Source organism: Pan troglodytes, chromosome 10, assembly GCF_028858775.2.
Source record: "Pan troglodytes isolate AG18354 chromosome 10, NHGRI_mPanTro3-v2.0_pri, whole genome shotgun sequence".
NCBI lineage: Eukaryota > Metazoa > Chordata > Mammalia > Primates > Hominidae > Pan > Pan troglodytes.
In genome coordinates, this window is record NC_072408.2 from 123,759,019 (window position 1) to 123,779,955 (window position 20,937).

General features: G+C 42.6%; 1 protein-coding gene across 6 annotated transcripts in view; it reads left to right on the forward strand.

The window, feature by feature from the left end:
- Positions 1 to 20,937, forward strand: part of FBXW8 (F-box and WD repeat domain containing 8) — a 118,209-nt gene that overhangs the window by 48,609 nt on the left and 48,663 nt on the right. For all 6 annotated transcript variants that reach the window (XM_003313954.6, XM_509407.8, XM_054664667.2 and 3 more), the window contains one exon: positions 5,062 to 5,219. In XM_003313954.6, coding sequence (XP_003314002.1) covers positions 5,062 to 5,219 — 158 coding nt within the window. The remainder of the gene's footprint in view (positions 1 to 5,061; positions 5,220 to 20,937) is intronic.

Sequence of the window (20,937 nt, forward strand, 5' to 3'; positions counted from 1 at the left end):
TTTATTCCTTCTTATTCTTCTAGTCCCTTAGTCCAATAAGTAGTCTGCTTATTGGAAACTTACTAGTTAATGAAAGCTCTTTGGTGGTAAATCATTTTAAATTGTCAATCCCTCTGTTGTGCAGAGCTTGAGAGAGGCTCTATTCCCATTCTTTCAACAAAAAATCAGCTATGGTCTCTGACCTATTTATTTAGAGGTAAACTCAACCTTGCCAAGTGTAGAAAAGACTGGGAAAGCACACAGCTTCACTGGGCTGGGGCATATCCTCATTTGGAAAAGACTTCTTTCTTCTTCAGTTTTTCCTTAGTGTTCTTACATCAGCTAGTATATTAGTTGCAGTTGTACTTTGCACAGACGCTAATTAGAGAGCCATCAACATTGGGGTCCAAAGGCTTACTGACAATGTAACTGTCATAGTGGCATCTTAATTGGTTGAGTGTAATTGTCATTAGGCAGCGATAAAGACATCTGGAGCTCTGGAGAAAAATCAGCCTTTTTTCCTACCTCCATTCGTTATCTGTTCTTGCTGCTCCTGGCCAATGTTGTTAAGCACTTTTAGATCACATTTAGGGTTTGGTCCAGGTCCCTCTGCCCCAACCTGTGTTTTACCCTACCAAAGATGTCTGTTTCCTTAGCACAAGTTCATGAGCATGGAGGCTGCCTCCCATGCTATTGTGGCTTTCACTTAGGTTAGATTTGAGAGCCCGCTGCTGAGTCATAATGCAGTACCTGCTGCAGTAGCATATTTAGTCTCAGTTCCTGTCAATACAGGAGACGTAGAGGCTTTTATATTTTACCTCCTGAGTCATTTTGCAGCAAAACATTTATGTTATTATCATACCTTTTGGTCATGGAGAACGAAGTTAATTTAAATAGATATATGGAAAATTTCATGTTTATTGAAATAATTTAGCTTATCCCCTGTTTTATAGTTTTTATTCAGTTTGGAAATAAGTGGAAGCAGTCTAATGCACATCAGTGTGTACATTCTGGGTGTTTCACTCATCATTACCACTGGAAAGTGGGCAGTGGAAATAAAGAGGTACCCCTCAAGCCAGTCAGGTTGTTACCTGCGGACACCCCCTTTCAGTCACTATTTATGATGAGCTCTGCATAAGGCACTGTGATGGAGGCTATGGCACTGCGGTAGGGCCTTCTTGAAGACTTTACAGTCAAGTTGAGGAGACGATCAATGCATATGGACTGTAGTAGTAAAAGCAGTTTCTTCAGATAAAGGGCATAGTAGTTGAGTCAGAAAGCTTCAGGCTTCAAGGAGGGGAGGGGAGGGCCTGTGTTAGACCTTGAGGGGTTGGTAGGATTGGGCTGGGTTGGTGGTTCTCAATCTTGGCTGTATATTGAAAACATTGATGCCTGGTTCTATCCCCAAATGGTCAGATTTATTTGGTCTGGGAGGCTGGAATGCAGTGGCACAATCTCGGCTCACTGCAACCTCCACCTCCCAGTTCAAGCGATTCTTCTGCCTCAGCCTCCCAAGTAGGTGGGATTACAGGCACGCACCACCACACCTGGCTAATTTTTGCATTTTTAGTAGAGACGAGGTTTCACCCTGTTGGCCAGGCTGGTCTCAAACTCCTGACCTCAGGTGATCTGCCCCTGCCCTCAGCCTCCCAAAGTGCTGGGATTACAGGCATGAGCCACCGTGCCCGGCCTGTATCTGCACTTTTTAAAGCATTCCAGGCAATTTTAATGTGCATCCCAGGCTGGACCCCACTGGGCTGGGAGGTGAGGAGGTGAGGTACTGCAGCAAGGTGGGGCAGGGAATCAGAGTTCAGAGGCAAGAGCATTTGGGATCCTCTCTGGAAGCCGGCCCGTGTGAAGGGAGAGTAGAAAATGAGGCTGGGGAGAGGGGTGGAAGTTAGTTTGTGGTGGGTTTTCAGTAGGTCTCATGATTAAAATTTCATTCAATAAGGTGTTAAGATGTAAGACTTTATAGAGGGTTCTCTGGGTATATGGCAAGCGCTGTTCTAGTCTGTCTGTTCTAGTCATTGCATGCGCAGCTATGAACAAAACCCAGACCCTGAGCTCAGAAGCTTCAGGCTGGTAGGGAGATGAACAGTGAGATGATCACAGACATGCACCACTGCCATGACGGAGACGTCCAGGCTGCTGTGAAGGTAGATCGTAGTGCGGTGTAGTGTGACATGTGAGGGAGAAAGGAAGTAAAGAAAATGGTTCCAGAAGAAAGATTCATGCAGTCAGGTGTTTTGAAGGGCTTGGCTTGAGGGGGGAGGATTGAATGGAAGAAGCTCGAAATCAGCGAGCCTGTAGTAGTCGGGTGTGAATGTGAGGTGTTGGGGGATTTGGACCAGGGTGGCTTCTCTGGGAATGAGCAGAACAGAACAAGCTTGGCACCTGAGCATATATAGTGGTGCGGGTAGTGGGCCACAGCGGTGTTGAAGGGCCCCCTCTCCTTCTGTACCAGTGACCTGGGACTGATGATCCCATTGATAAAAATAAGGAATTCAGACACAGGCTAGCTTGGCCATGAGCTGAAGCATTTGATTTTAGACGTGTGGAGTCACAGTGTGAGTGGACCAACCTCCTCTGTGGGAGAAAGGCTTGCCCAGGAGCCCCTCAGATATGAATAGAGTGCTGTTATCTGTGGGGTTCCTGCCCTCCCTCTCTTCTCTTTCTCTGAGTAAGGAGCGGGCTCAACAGTTTCTGTTTCACAGCTCACTATTGTCTGGTTCAGCAGCTAAAGTACCTTTTTCCCAAGCTTTGTTGTTTTGCTGTCATTTTGGCTCTGAACTCTTTGTGTTCAGGGAGCTGGGGGGCTGGAGCTGAGGCCACCTAAACCGTCTTTCCTCTCCACCCTCGCCTCCCCACTGTGTCCCCTGGGGGGGCACCACTGAAAACAGTGTGCAGACTGCTGGTGTGGTGTGACACATGGTTAGCAGGAAGCAGAAGGACAGAGACTGGCAAGAAGGAAATACAGTTTCCTAGTTTTTGTACTTCTTTTTCTCAACGTGCCTTACTTTTCTGATCTGAATTCCCTTTATCTTTCTTTCACTTACCATCTGTGTATTTCTGAAAGACGTTGCCATCCTTCTCATCTTTCCTGAATTGGCTGGTTCCTGTCACATAGAATTTAACCTTAAGAATCTAGTCCCCCAGTCTAGACATTCAAACATGTTTCATCTGTTGTGTCTCTGTAGCTAAGCAAGTGGCCTTACTCCAGCAAATGGCCTGAGTCGTTCTCAGGGTGTCACACTGAGCCCGGTATTTTGAGGGCAGTGAGGTCCGGGGTATGTGTTCTGGTATAGGGTTCCTCATTCAGAAGGGTGAGCTGACCGCTGCTTGGAGAGCCTGGGGGCCAGTGGCTGTGCTTTGGCTGGGGTGATCTCAGGATCTGCCTTTGCTTGCACGTCGCTGGGCTTAAGGACATTCATCTTGTGTTTCTGTTTACTGGAGAATCAGTGGTCAACCCAGAGGTACAGCAGGCCAGGTTCAGAAAGCACGTCTCTCCCGTTTGGCTCTTTATCCCACATGCGCACTCTCTGGGTGCCACCCTGCAGGTAGAGAGCCAAGTTCTCCAACCAAGGAATTGGGGTGACAGAATGGCCTTTGGACTCTGCAATATATGTATTTACTGTAGATTAAGAATTTGGGTGCAGTACTACTAGTAAACAAAGCACTCCTGAATCAGAGTACTTCTCTATAAGAAATTCCACCTGAGGCCAGCTGTGGTGGCTCACACCTATAATCCCAACACTTTTGGAGGCCGACGTGGGTAGATCACTTGAGGCCAGGAGTTCAAGACCAGCTGGGGGAAAACCCCATCTCTACTAAAAACTAAAAAAACCAACTAGCTGGACATGGTGGTGCACGCCTATAATCCCAGCTACTTGGGAGGCTGAGGCAGAAGAATTGCTTGAACCTGGGAGACGGAGGTTGCAGTGAGCCGAAATTGTGCCACTGCACTCTAGCCTGGGCAACAGAGTGAGACCCTGTCTCAAAAACAAACAAAAGAAAACAAAAACCAAGAAATTCCAGATTGGTCTTCTATAGCTACTTCACTAATGTGTCACATCATAGATTTCAGTGACTCAGTGAATCTCAGAGGTTATCTCATCAACTCGGCAAAGAAACCCTGCAGGAACTATGGCTAGGGCCTCAGGAAGACTATGAACCCCCTTAAAATCATTGGCCTATCTTTGTGATTGTGTGGTTCTATCATGAGGCCCTTAAAGGCATTTCTCACCACTTTTCCCCCCATAACACTCAGTTGCTGTACAAGTGGAGTAAAACCCTCTGCAGCAGACATAAGCAACATAGCTTAAATACCTTGGTGATGGGCAGCACCTCACTTTATCATCTGGCCATTCTGTCATCCTGGGGGCCTCAAGTCTGAGTAGGTTCGGCCTGGCCTGGCTTTGATGGAAGCAGTCATTTGTTGGAGTGGCACTAGTCATAGGAGAGAGTGAGTACTTCTATTTTCTAAGTGGGCAAAACCGGGCAGTGTCGCGCATTCAGCAAGAGCTTTTCTTGAGCAGGCAGCACTGTCTGGCTGCTAAAGGCAAGATTTAATTGTTTCAGCAAATCAATTAGTCTTCAGGGACTTTAATCAGTCAAATCTGATGCATGGATGAGGTATTAGAAAGCCTGTGCCTGTGAGACCATTAGTTCTGAGTATCCCTGCAGCATCTCTCTCTGTCTTTCCTGTGAGTCAGTGTGTGCATTTGTGGGTAAATAGTGGGGCTTATACTGCAAGTGATCCCTGTAGTGGGAGAGCTTGCAGGAGCAGATTGTTGTAATAGTGTAAAAGGAAAAGCAAGGAGATCTTGCTACCCATGTCTTATTATTGTTTTCTCATTTGAAATTGTCACCATTGTGCTGTGAGAATGTGAAGCGTGTTCACAGCCTTCTGTCATCTAGTTGACATTTTCTCCTGTTGGAGTCACTCATCTAAACAGTGTCTCAGGAGTGGCTCTACACCACTCGATTCTTACTTGTCTGTTGTTGTAAGGCTCTATGCATTTTCCTCACCATAGCCCTGCTCTTCAATCCCGTTTTGGAACCAAGTGTGTCGTTCTCTTCCAGATATACATCAGGGGATGTGAGAGTGTGGGACACCCGCACCTGGGACTATGTAGCCCCCTTCCTGGAATCAGAGGACGAGGAGGACGAGCCTGGAATGCAGCCAAATGTCTCCTTTGTGAGGATAAACAGCTCGTTGGCAGTAGCAGCTTATGAGGATGGTAAGTAACCACAACCCTCCTCCCTATTAAGGAAAAAAAAAAGCTTTACAAAAATTAAGCAGCTGTGGCCGGCTCCCCCCGTAATCCCTCCATACGTACACGTGGGTACACACACATGTTCACACACATACACTCACTCTTGCCTTTATTTGAAGAAGTTGGCCAACAACCGTCAATGCATTAGTAGGCATTGGAACACAGCACCCATTAAAACTGGTGTTTAATTCCTACTGGAACTGTCAGGCTGGGCGCTAGTGCCAGACACAAGGCTGGCCAAAGCATCTTAAGCAAATAACTTGTTTGATGTAAAATATTAAATATAGTTGGCCTACTTTTCCTTTAGCCTCTGCTCAGCCCAAAGGGAATAGTGAAAAGGGGATAGACATAGGTCATCTATTGATAAATGTAGTTATAGAAAAATAAAAGTCAGTGCCTACCTTTTCTGTCACTTAATATACCATAGCAGATAATTGGTAATAATATGTTTTCTCTTTGACATTGATAGAATTCTTTTTGTACATGAACAACTATGGATTTTTGGAACTAGGTACGAATAGTCTAAAGTTAGCTTTATCTATGCAAAGAAACTCTTGACAGCGTATAACTACTAGAAATGGTCATTTCAATGGCCATGATATCCAGTATGCCCACCTGTCATGCTCCTATCCTCCGTTATGTTGTGAAGTGTTGAATCTCCACAAGCTTCATGTCCCCACTTGCCCAAAAGTTGGGACCACAGCATATTTCAGAATGTTAAGTGTTCATGTCATGGCACCACTGCAAATCTTCAGAGTCAGTGTGACATTAGCAGTTGGCTAAGAGGAACAAAACTAAAGTAGCTAATGGGGAATTTTATACCCATGTGCTGTTTAAAAATAAAAATTAGGGCTGAGATCTTACATACATACCTATATATATTTGAGACAGGGTCTCACTTTTTTGCCCTGGCTAGAGTGCAGTGGCACTATCTCAGTTCACTGCATCCTCAACCTCCCGGGATCCAATGATCCTCCCACCTCAGTCTCCTGAGTAGCTGGGACTACAGGCGCATGCCACCATGCCCAGCTAATTTTTTTTTTTTTTTTTTTTTTAAGAGATGGAGTTTTGCCGTGTTGTCCAGACTGGTCTTGAACTCCTGAGCTCAAACTATCCACCTGCTTCAGCCTCCCAAAATGCTAGCATTATAGGCATAAGCCACTGCGCCTGGCCTTGAAAATATTTTTATATTTTATATAATTACTTTAGCAACGTGATGTTGGTTTGATGTTAGTAGACACGATGGATTTCCTTTTCAGCCTATAGAAATTCAGCTGAGCTGTTTCTGTGGTATAATTAATATTTCATATGTTTATTGAGACCCTGGATAGATACCATAAGAGCAGCTTGAACATGTTTGCTACTTTCCAAATTATCAATGAGTTTTGTTTCCAAAATACCTATGCAAAGATTGCAGTACTTTTAAGTTAGAATCATATAGTTTTAGGATCATCTAATAGCTTTTCCCTACCATTCACACACACGAACGTGCACACACATATTCTTCTACAGATGGGGAAACAGAGGTGCAAAGAAGCCAGGTAGGTTGAAGTCAGCAGTGAATCCAGAACTGTGATTGTGTCTCCAGGGCCGTGCTGCGGTGGTCGTGCTGTTTGTGGAATCCTGAACATAAAGACTCTTGTAGAAATGTGCGCCCAATTGATTTGCAGCCCATGTCTCACATCTGGTGAGCTTGAAAATACAGCTTGAGGTGATGTGCAGGGGTGCTGCTGCTGGTTTTATATTGTGAGAATTGTCTTTGTCGCCCTCATCCCCTGTTGTTGCACAGAAATGTTGGGAAACAATGTAGGCATGATAAAGAATCTACTTTTTTTTTTTGAGACAGGGTTTTGCTCTGCCACCCAGGCTGGAGTGCAGTGGCACATCTCGGCTCACTGCAACCTCTGCCTCCCGGGTTCAAGTGATTCTCCTTCCTGCCTCAGCCTCCCGAGTAGCTGGGATTATGGGTGCCCACCACAACAACCAACTAATTTTTGTATTTTTAGTAGAGACGGGGTTTCACCATGTTGGCCAGGCTAAGAATCTGCTTTCTTTGGTAAATGCTTAGCAAGTGATTGCCAAAATGTATTTTAAATTCTTTTTTTTTTTTTAAGTCATAGTTAGAATTCAAACAGAGCAAAAATGTATATAAAATGACAAAGAAAAAGTATGCAAAAAGAAGTCGAGGTATTCCTCCCTGTCCCACTTCCAGGCCCTCTCGCATTTTACTCGTGGGGGGTCCTGCTCTGTATACTTCTCTGCACCTTTTTTTTTTTAATAACCTAATGGCACATCTTGGTGATCTTCCGTGTTCACACTTACAGGGTAAACCTTATTCTTTTTAATGCCTGTGTAGTACTGCATTATGTGGCTGTACCATCATTTATTTATTAGGGTCCTCATTGATACACATTTGAGTTGTTCATTTTTGTTATTGAAAACAGTGCTGCAAGCAATATGCTTGAACAAATGCCAGGATGGACTTGTCCAAGGGTGGCCCTGGGGTGAGGTGCTAGTGATTACTAGGTTGGAGGCTATGGCTGCTTTAGGCTTTGATAACTATTGCCAAATTGCCCTCCAAAAAGGTTTCACCAGTTTATAGTGTCACCAAAAGTATGTGAGAGTGACTGACAGGTAAAAATGGCATTTTATTGTCTTTGTTTGCCTTTCTTTAATTACATGTGGACATCTTTTCTTTGTGTGTTGTTAGCTGTTTCTATTTCTTTCTCTGCAAATTGTTTGTTCCTGTCTTTCTTCATTTTTCTTTTGGGTTGTCATCTTTTCTGGTTGAAAAGAAAGCTTGGGAAATAATCCTTGCCATATGTGTTTCCGATATTTTTTCCGTAAGTCATTTATTCTTTTTTGTTTGTTTTGAGATAGAGTCTGGCTTTGTCATCCAGACTGGAGTGCAGTGGTGCGATCTCGACTCACTACAACCTCCGTCTCCTGGGGTCAGGCGATTCTCCTGCCTCAGCCTCCTGAGTAGCTGGGATTACAGGCGCCTGCCACCACGCCCAGCTAATTTTTTATATTTTTAGTAGAGCTGGGCTTTCACCATGTTGGTCAGGCTGGTCTCGAACTCCTGACCTCAAGTGATCTGCCTGTCTTGGCCCCCACAAAGTGCTGGGATTACAGGCTTGAGCCACCGCGCCTGGCTTGTCATTTATTCTTTAATGGACTTGTTTTCTAGAAGGTACTTGGTATGTGTGAACAATGTTAATTTTTTAATCTAAAAGTGAGTGGGGTTTATTTTGTAATTTAATGTTTTTGATTACTACATTTTTAGGGTTCAAAGATCAAAATAATATAAAGTTACATATTGAGAAATCTTGCTGCCACCCACTTTTGTCTGCTCCATTCTGAAGTAACCATATTTTTTACTTTCTTGTATATCCTTGTATTTTAGTATTACAAGTACAAGAAAATATGAGTGTGTATATTCTTATTGCCCCCTTTTTAAAAAACAAAAGATAGCATACTATTTACTTTACATGATTCCACACCTTGGCTTTTTTCTCTAAATAGCATATCTTAAAAGGCAGTGCATGTCTGTGTAGAGAGAGTACCCCGTTTGCACACCTGAATGGTAATTCCATTGTGTATAAGCACTTTGGTTTATTGAAGGACAGTTGTGTTGTGTTTGCCGTTACAGTGTTGTAGTGAAAAACCTTGTAAAGATGACATTTCACGCAAGTGCAAGGAGGATTGTTTTCTGGGTTACAGGGTAAATGCAAGTGGGGTTTTACTATTTTATGCTCTTACCAGCAAGCCATGAGAGTGTGCCCGCTTCCTCACAGTTTTGCCAACAAAGTATGTTTCCAGCTTTTGGGTATTCATCAGTTTGAGAAGAAATGGTCACCAAGTGTAGTTTTAATTTACATTTCTCTTAATGTGAGAAAGGTTAAATTAAAAAAAAAATGTGTACCTGCTACTCGTAGTTCTTTCTTTTTCTTCTGTTACTGTTATGGCTTATTTTTTATATTTTTATCTTGACAAGTTCGTCTTGGATTAGCATGCAATATGGTTCCAAGTACATCTTTTTTCCAGCATCTCTTCTCGGAGAGCCCATTTCTACCTAACTGGTTTGAGGTGCTGCCTTTATAAGCTTTTAGCTATGAAATTCACTTTGTATCTGAGTCTGTTTCTGAACTTTGTGCTCTGTTTCAGTTGGTCTGTCTGGCAGCTTAAATTTACATCAAGCTTGTCAGTCTTGTCCTTTGGGGTTTCACGTCATGGTTGGGAAGATGATTACTCAACGCCTGGGTAAAATCTATAAGTGCTTCCAAGGCTGCAGTGTTTCCATTGAAATATTTGATTCGTTTCAAGTTCATTTTGGTATTAAGGGCTCTTCCTTTTTTAGAGCCCTTGTGTTTCCCTGCTCCCCTCTCATGCTGAGCTTGTTTCATTGGTCTGATTCGGGTTGTTACTGTTTCTGTGATAAACAACAACTTCTGTTCTTTCCCCAGACGTCAGGTGGCGTTACCTTTGGTCCCCCTTCAGTTTAACAGATCGACACTATGATATTTACACTAACATTTTCGTGAATAGCTACTTTTGGGCAAAGACAGATTCAAATAAACCCACATTTTTATATTGCTTCTTTCCAGGAGCAGCTAACTGGCACTTCTGAGGCAGAAACATGACAAAAAAAGGAATTTTACCTTGTGGGTTCTGCTGTCTAAAATTTGTGACACGGAAAAGAAGAATAAGACAATAAAATGAGTTAATGAACTTCAGTTCTCTGGTTGTGCCAAAGTGAGGCTCTGTAGCCATTGAAACGCCCTCGCTGGTCTACACGCACATTCTCGGTGGAGGGAATCGTATCCAGAGGGGGAGATGGAACCTGCTTTGGGGAAAGGGAGTCATCCCTGCATCCCTTTTAGCCTCTTTGCTCCGTAGGAACACTGTACACGCACCTGGGGTGTTGAGATTTGGCAAGGTGATCCACAGTTGTGATTTTTTGAATTCCAACCCTCTGGCCTCATATTTCTTCTGCCTTGTTTCCGATTGTCAGCACTGGCCATCCTCCAGTTTGATTTTACCACTAATTGTGTTGCACGTTACCATACCGAAATGAATCAAATCAAAATGCTTTTCCTGGAGCATTAGATAAAGCAGGCGAAGGTTCTGAGTAATGAGCAGATGCTGCTAATGCAGGGACGGCGGAGACCTTGCCAGGACTCCATCTGCTCCGTGCTTGCCTGCCTTTGGCCTCGTGCCACAGCATTAGGGAATGGCAGTGTGCTTCGAAACTCGCTCCCTGGTCACCGAGTTTGTCTTGAAAGCTTGCTCTTTGGTGAGAAATGAGATTACACACTTCTTAGGTGCAAAGAAGTTTTTATTTGTCCCCCTCAGTAGAGAGAGGAGAGACGCGATCTGGTGCATATTAGCATGAGGAAGCCTGGACGGGACAGCCAGCAGTCCTCTTTATACGGTGCCATCAAGCACGGCAAAGTGGCTTATCCACCTCCGCAACACTCCCAGTGCAACTGTCTGAACACACACATGCTCCATTGTCCGGGACTGTGGCTGCCCTGGGCGGAGGTGACTATGATTTCTCATTTACTGACGTATCAACAATGGACGGGGGTGGGTCTCTCCAAGCTGCTTTTTAGCGGTGAACAGTAGGACCATGTTTTAGTTAGACGGCTGTAGAGACTAGGTACTTCTAAAGTTTTACTTAAGATTTTGTTTTTAGTAAAAAATAGTTCTTCAGTTGTTTTGCTTGTATCTTTTGTTTGTGTGCTGATGATGACATTTGGATGTGATGACATGGACTTTGAATGCAGTAAACAACTACCCCCCTGCCCCCAACATTGAAGTTTTAGAAGTGATTCTTAACATGTTAAAGCATTGCTTGCGAGAAGGCTAAGGCAATTGATGGATTGTGGAGAAGTTGATTTTTTTCAAGGTCTTTGTTTTCCAGTCAGTCTTGTCCTAAAAGTTTCAATCATCAGTTCTTGCCTGGTACCTTTGCCTACTCACCCTTAGGTCCAGGAATCTAGTCTTCATATTCAGACACTTTGCAAACAAAACAGAATGAGACAACTTTCTAACAGAAACCAAAAAAACACACCAGGTATAGTCCTTGTAAAAGATAGGGTATGTTTATAAATGTAAACTTTTTTTTTTAACACTAGGAATGCCCACATTTTAAACATTCAGAAGGGAATTAAAACATCGAGGCTGGGTGTGGTGGCTCAGGCTTGTAATGCCAGTGCTGTGGGAGGATCTCTTGAGCCCAGGAGTTGAGACCAGCCTGGGCAACATAGTGAGCCTCCGTCTCTACAAAAAATGAACTAGCTGGGCATGGTGGGGTGCACCTGTGGTCCCAGCTACTTGGCGGGCTGAGGTGGGAGGATCACTTGAGCCCTGGAAGTTGCTGCAGTGAGCTGTGCGTGATTGCTCTGCTGCATTTCTGCCTGGGCAACAGAGCAAGACCCAGTCAAAAAAAAAAAAAAAAAAGGCAGAATTCTGAACTGAGGGGGTTTTGGTGTTTAAGAAATCCTTTTTAGGGCGTTGAACTTTAAGTTGACCTCCACCTGGCATATCTAGGATGTTAGAGATTGTTTCACAGACAGGCCACAGAGACTGTATTAGGGGCTGGAGGAAGTTGTTGAATACAAACGCTCTTTAAAAGTTTTTTCTATTCCTCAGTGACAGGAGCTTGAAATGATACATGCTCTGGGTAGAATCTGTGTTATATCTGAATAATGGGGCAGTGGGCCTCACATGAGAGTCTACAGATTGGATTTTGGGTGAGAGCTGTGAGATATGTAGGAATTTTTTTAAATCTGTGTTTTTGTTTTTATGGTAATCTTAAAAAAAATAAAACTAGATCTTTTGACCCCATTACTCAACTGTGCTGTGGGATCTCGGTACCAGAATTTACACTTTGTGTTTGAGGCTGTTGTTACCAAGTGACCACCTGCATGCCCGTATTGACCTTGTCATGAATTGTTTTTCACACCGACTGGCGTCCACAGTGAATTTTTAGGAATCTACAAGCCCTCAAAGTTAAGAAACACTGGAAAGGCACCATAGTATGCTAGTAGGCACAGACTAATGGATGACCAGTTTCTGGGATAACTATGCATTTTTGAAGTTACTAGTGAAAGTAAATTGAAATATTTTTTCTCCTGTAGAAAAATGTGGCACATTAAATTTACACTATAAGATTTAGTGTTACTCTTTTGGTTTCTTGGAGGTGGTTTTACTGAAAACTGATTTTTAATAATAGACATTAAGATGCATAAATTCACAGTAGCTGTTCTATTTTATTACAGTTGAGTTACAAACTGAAAGAAGCAATAGTAGCACAAGGTAGCTTTGGGGAGATAGTTTAGACTGGAGAAATAAATTGCCCAAGTTCTTAAGTGTACCTAATGACAACTGAGCATGAATTTATTTGCTTTCTCAAGGAAGATAAATCGAATTTTAAGTGAGAGAATTTAATTTCCCTTTCACTATGTGCAGTTTTGGTTGTAGCGTTTATTTCATTCTGAACCCTAGGGCTTGATCAAACTGGAAGTAAGTATATTTGTGGAATGAATATATTTTTGTTTGAAAAGCAAAATGCATCTGCTTGCCTGCCTTTTCATTCAAAAAGCCATTAAACGGGCCCAAGTGGAGTAGAAAGGTGGTCTGGGGGCCAGGGACAGTGTGAGAGGGAAGCTGAGCGAGGCAGTGGCCTGGGATCTTGGTGGCATACAGGGAGACTGAGCAGGTAAGTATGTTGAGGCTCATGGGAGCCAGTTCTCTCATGCTTGGAGAAGGAAGGCTCAAGTACGGAAAGGGGATGGCCAGAATGAACCCTGTGGGGCTGGATTGGAATAGGAGGCATCGGTGTGGAATTTATGGTGTTAAATATAGATAGAGAAGTAAACAGAGATGTACATGTATGTCGTATGTATATATGTTTACGTGTGTCCTGGCTTTGTTTGCTGAGAAGGTGTAAGAGCATCAACAGCCCAGTAGCAGTGAGGACGCCTCGTGCCCAGCTCTTGAAGGTATCACTATCTACTAAAAGGAACCAGGGATGCTTGGAGAAATGGTGGACTCCAGGGATGGGGCAGTGAAACCACACAGTAAGCCTGGACCATCTGATTGCACTGAAGTGAAGAAGTGCTTGAAGAATGATGACAACATGTCACAAGGACACATAAGTGAGCTTGAAGATGTTCCCACTGGCCAAACCTGGGACAACTGGAGTATCAAAGTCAATATTGATAATAACAGGTTACAACCCATTGAATAAAATAGGAATATATGAGTATATCATGATAAAAATAAACAGATCAATAAATAAAAAGGGAGGAGAGAAAAATTTCCTTATAGTAGAATGTCAACTAATAAATGCAGAAAGCATGATGGGATTAGAAAATTACAAATTGGCAACCATCACAGTAATAATTGATTCAGACAAAAAAAAAAAATCAATTGAGGCTAAAACCAGAGGATAAGAATGGGATGAGGGATGGGGTCTTACATGGTCTCAAAAAATCTCCCCACTAAACACTTACTAATTAAAAGGCGGGAAAAGATAACTCTGCAGTCAGGAAATCTAACAGGAACCGTCTTAATAAAGTGATCACATTTAACATCATCAGTAATGGTAGAATTGATAACCTGTGCCATGTGACACGATGCAGTGAGAAAAAACACAGAATCACTTCTTTGATATTATTCCAGCCAAAAGTGCACAGCCTGATCTAATCACGAGAAAATATCACACAAGCCCAAACTGAGGGACATTCCACAAAATGACTGGCCTGTCCTCTTTAGCACTGTCAAGGTCATGAAACTCAGGGAAGGTCTTAAGAACTATTCCAGGTGGAAAGAGAAGAGAGACCTGACAATGGAGTGCAGTGTGTCATCCTGGCTTGGGTTGTTTTTCTACAAAGAACATTACTGGGAAAGTTGGCAATGGGATCTGAACAGTGAGTATATAGAAGTTCTTGCAGCTTTTCTGTAATTTTGAAAGTTTCAAAATAAAAAGATAAAAAATAACGTGTTTTTGAGAAAGATGAAGTAACAGGAACTGGATTTATCTTTCCACCTTAACTAGAAAACCGGACAAAATATATTAAACCATGGTTTCTAGACATTGGAAAATAAGTAGCCCACGCCTGTGATCTCTTGGAGGAGAACAAACATGGTGAGGCCCACAGTTACACCAGCTCACCAGCTGGAAACTCCAAACAAGGAGGGGGACCTAAACAGAGTCTGGTGGCCTCCCTGACTTGAGGAGGCCCCAGTGAGGGCTCAGGGAAGCCAAGGTGGATAGAATTTGTGGGCCAGAGTATTGGGGAAGAGGGAGCTCCCAGAGGGAGAACCCCAGAGATTGGCTGAGGATTCCCTCAAGTCTTTGGCTGAGTCCTACCCTGCACATGTGTAAGAGGAAATACCTGGATCAGGGAAAGAACTACCTGAAAGGAGAAGGCACAACAATTCCTGGAGCTCACATGAGGCTAAGAATAGTTTGCACTTCCCCAAGAGTAAAAAGACCTTGTAATACATGGATTGTTGAGTGGAATCTTCAGAAGGGTACCATGTTTTAGTAATGGGGCTAATTCAGCCCTAGACTAAAAGCTGCTCGGGATCCCCTAAAAAAAAGTTGGAAAGCAAGCCACAAAAGGATCCAGCCGATTCTGAGTGTCTTAATTTTGCATCAGAATAAACTTCCATACTATTTTGTAGAATACAACAAAAGCTAGCAACCAGCAATGTAAAATTCACAATGTCTGTCATCCAATAAAAATGAAGCATGGCTGAGGCAGGAGGATCACTTGAGCCTGGGAGGTCAAGGCTCTAGTGAGCCATGATCATGCCATTGCACTCCAGCCTGGGTGACAGAGTGACACCTGCCTCCAAAAAAAGAATATATTGTGCTACCCTGGTAACAGTAAGCACAGCTAGTGCCCAGATTTTGGTTTCTAAATGTTCTTCAATAAAAGGAACAAGGGCTAGGGCAGATAAATACAAGATGAATCTGGAACATTTTATGGGACCCAAAAGTAAGAATGTTTAAAATAAATAAAAAGATGAAGGTAGGGCATCTATAGGACAGTAGAACTAAATTGGAGCTCCTGAGGGCTAAAGGAAGGACAACTTGAGCAACAAAACATGATGATAGTGATGGACTATAACCTATGGATAATTAATTACCCATGAGTCCATATTGGTATCAATAAATACTTGAATAAATAAAGGAGAAGAGATAGCTCTTCCTTACAGTAGTAGTTGAATTGCTGTATGGGAAAGGATGATGAAAATAGAAAGCCACCATTTGGCAAGCACCGTAATCATAATTGTCGTAGGCAAGAATCACCAGCAGATGTTAAAATCAATGTGATGAATGTCTCGGTCCGTTTGGGCTGTTATAACAAAACAGTATAAACTGGGTGACTTATAAACAACAGAAGTATATTTCTGACATTTCTGGAGGCTGGAAAGTCCAAGATCAGGGCACTGGCAGATTCTATGTCTGGCGAGAGCCCTTCCTTCCAGGCAGTGCCTTCTCTCACATGGTGGAAAGGGCAAAGGAGCTCTCAGGCACTGTCGTCATGACCTGATCACATCCCAAAGGTCTCATTTCCTGGTACCATCACTTAGGGGGTTAGGATTTTAACACTGAAATGGTGGTAGGGGGGACACAACATTCAGATGAGCAATGAGTAACAGGACATTTGCATGGTGCGAAATTATCACTCCGTAAGAGAAAAACAGTAACTTTACAGTAGAGAAAACTGGCAGATACCACCTTAACCAAGTGATGATAGTTAACATGGCCAGTAATGAAACTTTGATATTATGTACCTCCTGATACATAATGCACTGGGAAGGCACAACACCTCCTGATTTTAAATATGAGGAAACAGCAGACAATTGAGAGGCCTACACAATAAATGAGCAGTACTTTTCAAAAGTGTCAGGGTCATGAAGGACAAGGAATGACTGAGTAATTGCCCCAGATTGGAGTCGATGAAGGAGACATGGCAGCTAAATGCTATGTGGAATTCTGGATTGGATCCTGGACCAGAAAAAATATTCTGGTAAGAGGACAGGTTAAATGCAAATAAAATCTGTAGATTAAATATGTTGCATCAGTGTTAATTTCCTGGCTTCCATCATTCTGCTATGGTTATGTAATAGGTTAACATTTGGGAAAGCTGGATGAAGCTATAACTGGAACTCTTTGCATAATTTTTATAACATTTTTGTAAGTCTGAAATTATTTCAAAATCAAAAAAGACTATCAAATTACAGGATTAAGTAAGATTGGATTTTTCCCATAGCAATTTAATGCCATTTAAAAACAATGTTACATGATTACTTAGAAAAGAATGTGCTTGCTGCTTTTCTGCTGTCTGGCTGACTTGGAGGCCTGAGATTAGATGGTACCCTTGTGTTCTTTTGGTGGTGGTTATAATCAGGGATCCTCAGCATTTCTCTTTTTTGTATCTTGCTATTTGTCTTCAAGCTATTCCCCACCTGCACCCTCCCCTTTTCTTTAAAAAAAAAAAAAATGCATGATGATGAGTACCTAATCTTTGGTATTTTGTTTCCAAAGGATCCTTTTTTTTTTTTTTTTTTTCCAAAACAGAGTCTCACTCTGTTGCCCAGGCTGGAGTGCAGTGGTATAATCTCAGCTCGCTGCAACCTCCACCTCCTAGGTTCAAGCGATTCTTCTGCCTCAGCCTCCTGAGTAGCTGGGATTACAGGCATGCACCACCACACCAGCTAATTTTTTTTTTTTTTTTTTTTTGTATTTTTATTAGAGATGGCGTTTCACCCTGTTGGCCAGGCTGGTCTCAAACTCCTAGCCTCAAGTGATCTGCCCTCCCTCAGCCTCCCAGAGAATACTTTTTAAAGAATAGTGTAGCCATTTTATTTTAAAATGTCAACATTTACAAACATGCCAGATGTTATGTTTTTGCCACTACTTACAACTTAGGACAAAAAAAATTTATCGGTTTCATATATAAAACGGGAAAGGCAGGCCTTGTTTTTCAAAATCATTTCAGGGGGTAATCAAAAAAGTCTGAAGAGCACTGGTCTGGAAGGCAGGTGGTCATGTGAGTCTCCGTCTCTATTGGGCTCTTGTGATCCACTCTGAGCACAGGGGAGGGAGACCCGAGAGCCCCACCCCAGACATCGGGGCCTTGTGACAAAACCATCTATTTGTTGGGGGGATTTGCATTGGTATCTGAATGCCCAAGTGAGATGTTAGGCTGTCTGTGGTTTCTGTCTTCTCATTCTTATTTGGTGTTAGGTAACTCAGAACCAACTGCAGTTTCGCCATCATCTAAATCTTTATGTAGACTTTTCCCCCTGCTTTTTATTTGAGCCATTTATTACTTTCCTTGAAAGGGAATTAATTGATAGTATAATTTTAAGATTTTTTTTTCAGGATTTGGAATGGTATTTCTAAAGGCTGCAAAATGTCATCACTAGAATTTTCACCGTAGATCTGAGAAGACACTTAGTCTGCAGTGTGGCTGTTGAAAACGTTTGTAAAACACAAATTAACGTATTTTTACTTTTGTTAGTGATAGCCTGTCAAATGGTTATTCTTAAAAATCTTTTATTGTGAAAAATTCAAAATACACAAAAATGGAATGAATAGCATGATGCACCCCCGTGTACCCATCACTCAGCTTCAGTAGTGATCTTTTTTTTTTTAATCTACTACCACCCAGTCCACTGATTCCCCACTCCCCTCCTTAGAGGCATCTGCTACTACCAGTGTCTGCTGATCTCTTCGGGATAGAGTCTATATTATGTGTATATCGGTTATAGAGAACACTGGCCTCAGTCTGAGGCTGCATGCACAGTGATGTCTCTTTCACGTTACCTGCCCTCTGGAACTTTCCCTTGTAGAAGCTGGTCCAAATTCTTTGCCTTCTCCATCAATCTGTTTTTCCTAAGATGTTAACTGGAAATTCTTCTATCTAGTCACATTGCCATAGTCTTAACAATATACTATTTGCCTCCTTTTCAGTCTGCTGTCTCGTCATTTTTCATTCTTCTTTTTCAGGTGTTCTTTCTGCTTTGAATTTGAGAGCTACTAAATATATTCAATCTTACTTCCTCTTCTCTTGACTCAGTTTCTATTGTGGTGATCTCGCTGCTTTGTTTATGCCCTAACCAGTCGCCTCCTCCACAAGCCTATTCAGATTCTTTTACTTGTCAATCTAAAATGCAGATTCCAGAATGTTTTCTGTTTATTTTCTGCCTTAGGCAACAGAGCTGTAGAGCTGTGGTCAGCGGGAATGCAGGATGGCATGCCACAGTAGCTGCAGTAACAAGAAACTTCAGCCTTTTTCCTTTTTCGTGACCCTCGGTGGTTTAGCTGTTCTTTATGACCCTTGTCTACACTGATACTAATCTCCCACCGGCACCTCTTCCATGAAGAGCAAAAACTTTTGTCCTGTCCAACTTTATGCTAGTTTTATGTCTCTGGCCTGCATTTCAGAGTGGTGATGTGTGGACTTAATGAACAAAGAGGTACATGTTAAGTCAGTACTATGGGTATATTTAAAATTTTTGTCAAAATGCCTTTTCCTTTGTTGCAGAATTTCTTTTGACTCCTGATTAATTTCTGATAGGCAAGTGTTTATTTACATGGTAGAAATTGAGATTGCCAGCTGTCTTTATTATAAATAGTCAACTTCATTCAGTATCTCTGAATGCAGTTAATTGATCCTGTCTATTTAACGATCATGAAGTTGACACCAAGCTTCAGGTGTTTATTGTGGAAGCTCAAGAGGATGGGAGCTCGCGGCTGAAATAATTTCTAATCAAGAAACCACTAAAGACCACAAGACCAGCTCTGTAGTTGAAGAAGGGACTAGTCTATGACCTTTCGAAACTGTTAACCTGTTTTAAATATTGTGGTGCATGGAAAAGATCAAAGGGGAGGGAAGAGTATACCAATTGTGTTTTTTTTCCAAAACCAGTTCAGCAGTTATTTACCTTTCAGGCAATTAACATAATTACCATTATGCTAAAAAGTAATTTTGGAAAGTTCTGCCCTGAGCTCTTATGACTCCACCGGGACAGTTTTAGTTGGGGCTTATCTTTTTGATGGAAGCTTAATTGCAATTTTGGCTTTGTGCACACAAACAGAAGCAGCTAATTGTTTAGGCAAATAGCAGATTAATTTAAATATGCATCCCTAATAAAACAAAAATGGTATCCATTATGGTCCTTGTTCCCATGACGAAGAATATAAATATTCTGTGCAAGTACCATTAGACGGAGGTCTTAAGGATTGTCGACATTATTTCACAGTGGTAGCACTTTCCAGATATCGAGTAATCTTTACAAAAGCTAACATAAATCAGTTTAAACTCATTTAGATCCCATTTCCACTATGTGCAGTTTCATTACCACACTCTGGCTGGCCTCCTTAGGGAGGTGGGAGGGGCCTGCTGCAAACTGGCATGGGTGCCCATCCACAGCTGCTGAGCAGGCTTTATGTCTCCTCGAAAGACTGGCCATCGTTACTCATGTCATCGTTAATGGCTGTTCCTGGTCTAGGCTGAGCTCAGAGTTCCTTCAGCCTGGCTGCTGCTTGTCAAGGTGGAGGGTCCTGAGCCCAGGGAGCAGGTGGGACTGCCAGGCCCTGCCCCTTCTCCTTTATTGGGCCAGTGGTCCTCACTTGTCTTCTGGATGTTTCAAGAGACCCAGTTTCTTCTTTTGTCTGCATCCTTTTCCTGTTTGTTATGAGTGAAACAGTATTGTTGCAATCCCAGCACTACTCAGAATTAATCATCTTTTATCCAGCTATTGAGGTTTGGTCAGGAAGGAAGAAAAACACTTGCTCTTTCTGTTTCTCTAGTGTGGGGCAAAATGGGGGCTATAAACTCTGGCCTTCAGGATGATGCCTGGTGCAGGGAATGGCAAAAAAAAAAAAAAAAAGACTTGCTTCTTATGCCACTGCCAAGAAACCAAGTAGAACCTCCCTTTGTGTTTGCTGAGACTTTTTCTCTTGTTTTACCTTGGCCTACTGTGCAGGAGAGAAGTCATAGAGATCTTTGGGCAGGGGGGTGTCTCCTTGCCCTGAGGTCCCTCCCCAGGCCCTCTCCAGGTGGGCATGTTCATAGTATTTGAGTTAGTCTTTTGGCCTCAGCTAATTGGATGAGGGATGGGGCCCCAGTTCTGGGGGAAGCTGATTCATGGACTGGGATGGGCTGGTTGGGACTCAAACTTTGTTGCATTCTTGGAGTAGAAGACCTCCTGGAATGGGGACAGCCACCTTTCTCCATGTACCCAGGGATGAGAGAAAGCTGGTTTCCGAAGAGAAGAATGAAATAGAATTGCAGAGAGAAGCAGAGATAAGATCTGTGGTGCACACAAGTTACATACACTACCTTGGTTCTGTATGTCTTCCTGGTTCCTGGTTCTGATCCCTTATCACCTCCAGCTGTACTTCCTGCCCTTGGGCTCCAAGAAATAGCCTCATTCCTTTCCAGTCAGTTTCCTTTTTGTGTTTAAGCCAGTTTCAGTGGGTGTCTGTTTCTTACAACCAAATGTTCCATTGCTGAAACATATGACAAGCATTAAGCAAACCTTTATTGATGTACAGCCACATCCAGCACTGTGAATTCCTTACCATAGGGCATAGAGAGGGAAAAGGACACAGTCTTGCCATTTCACAAGTTCACAGTGTCAGGAG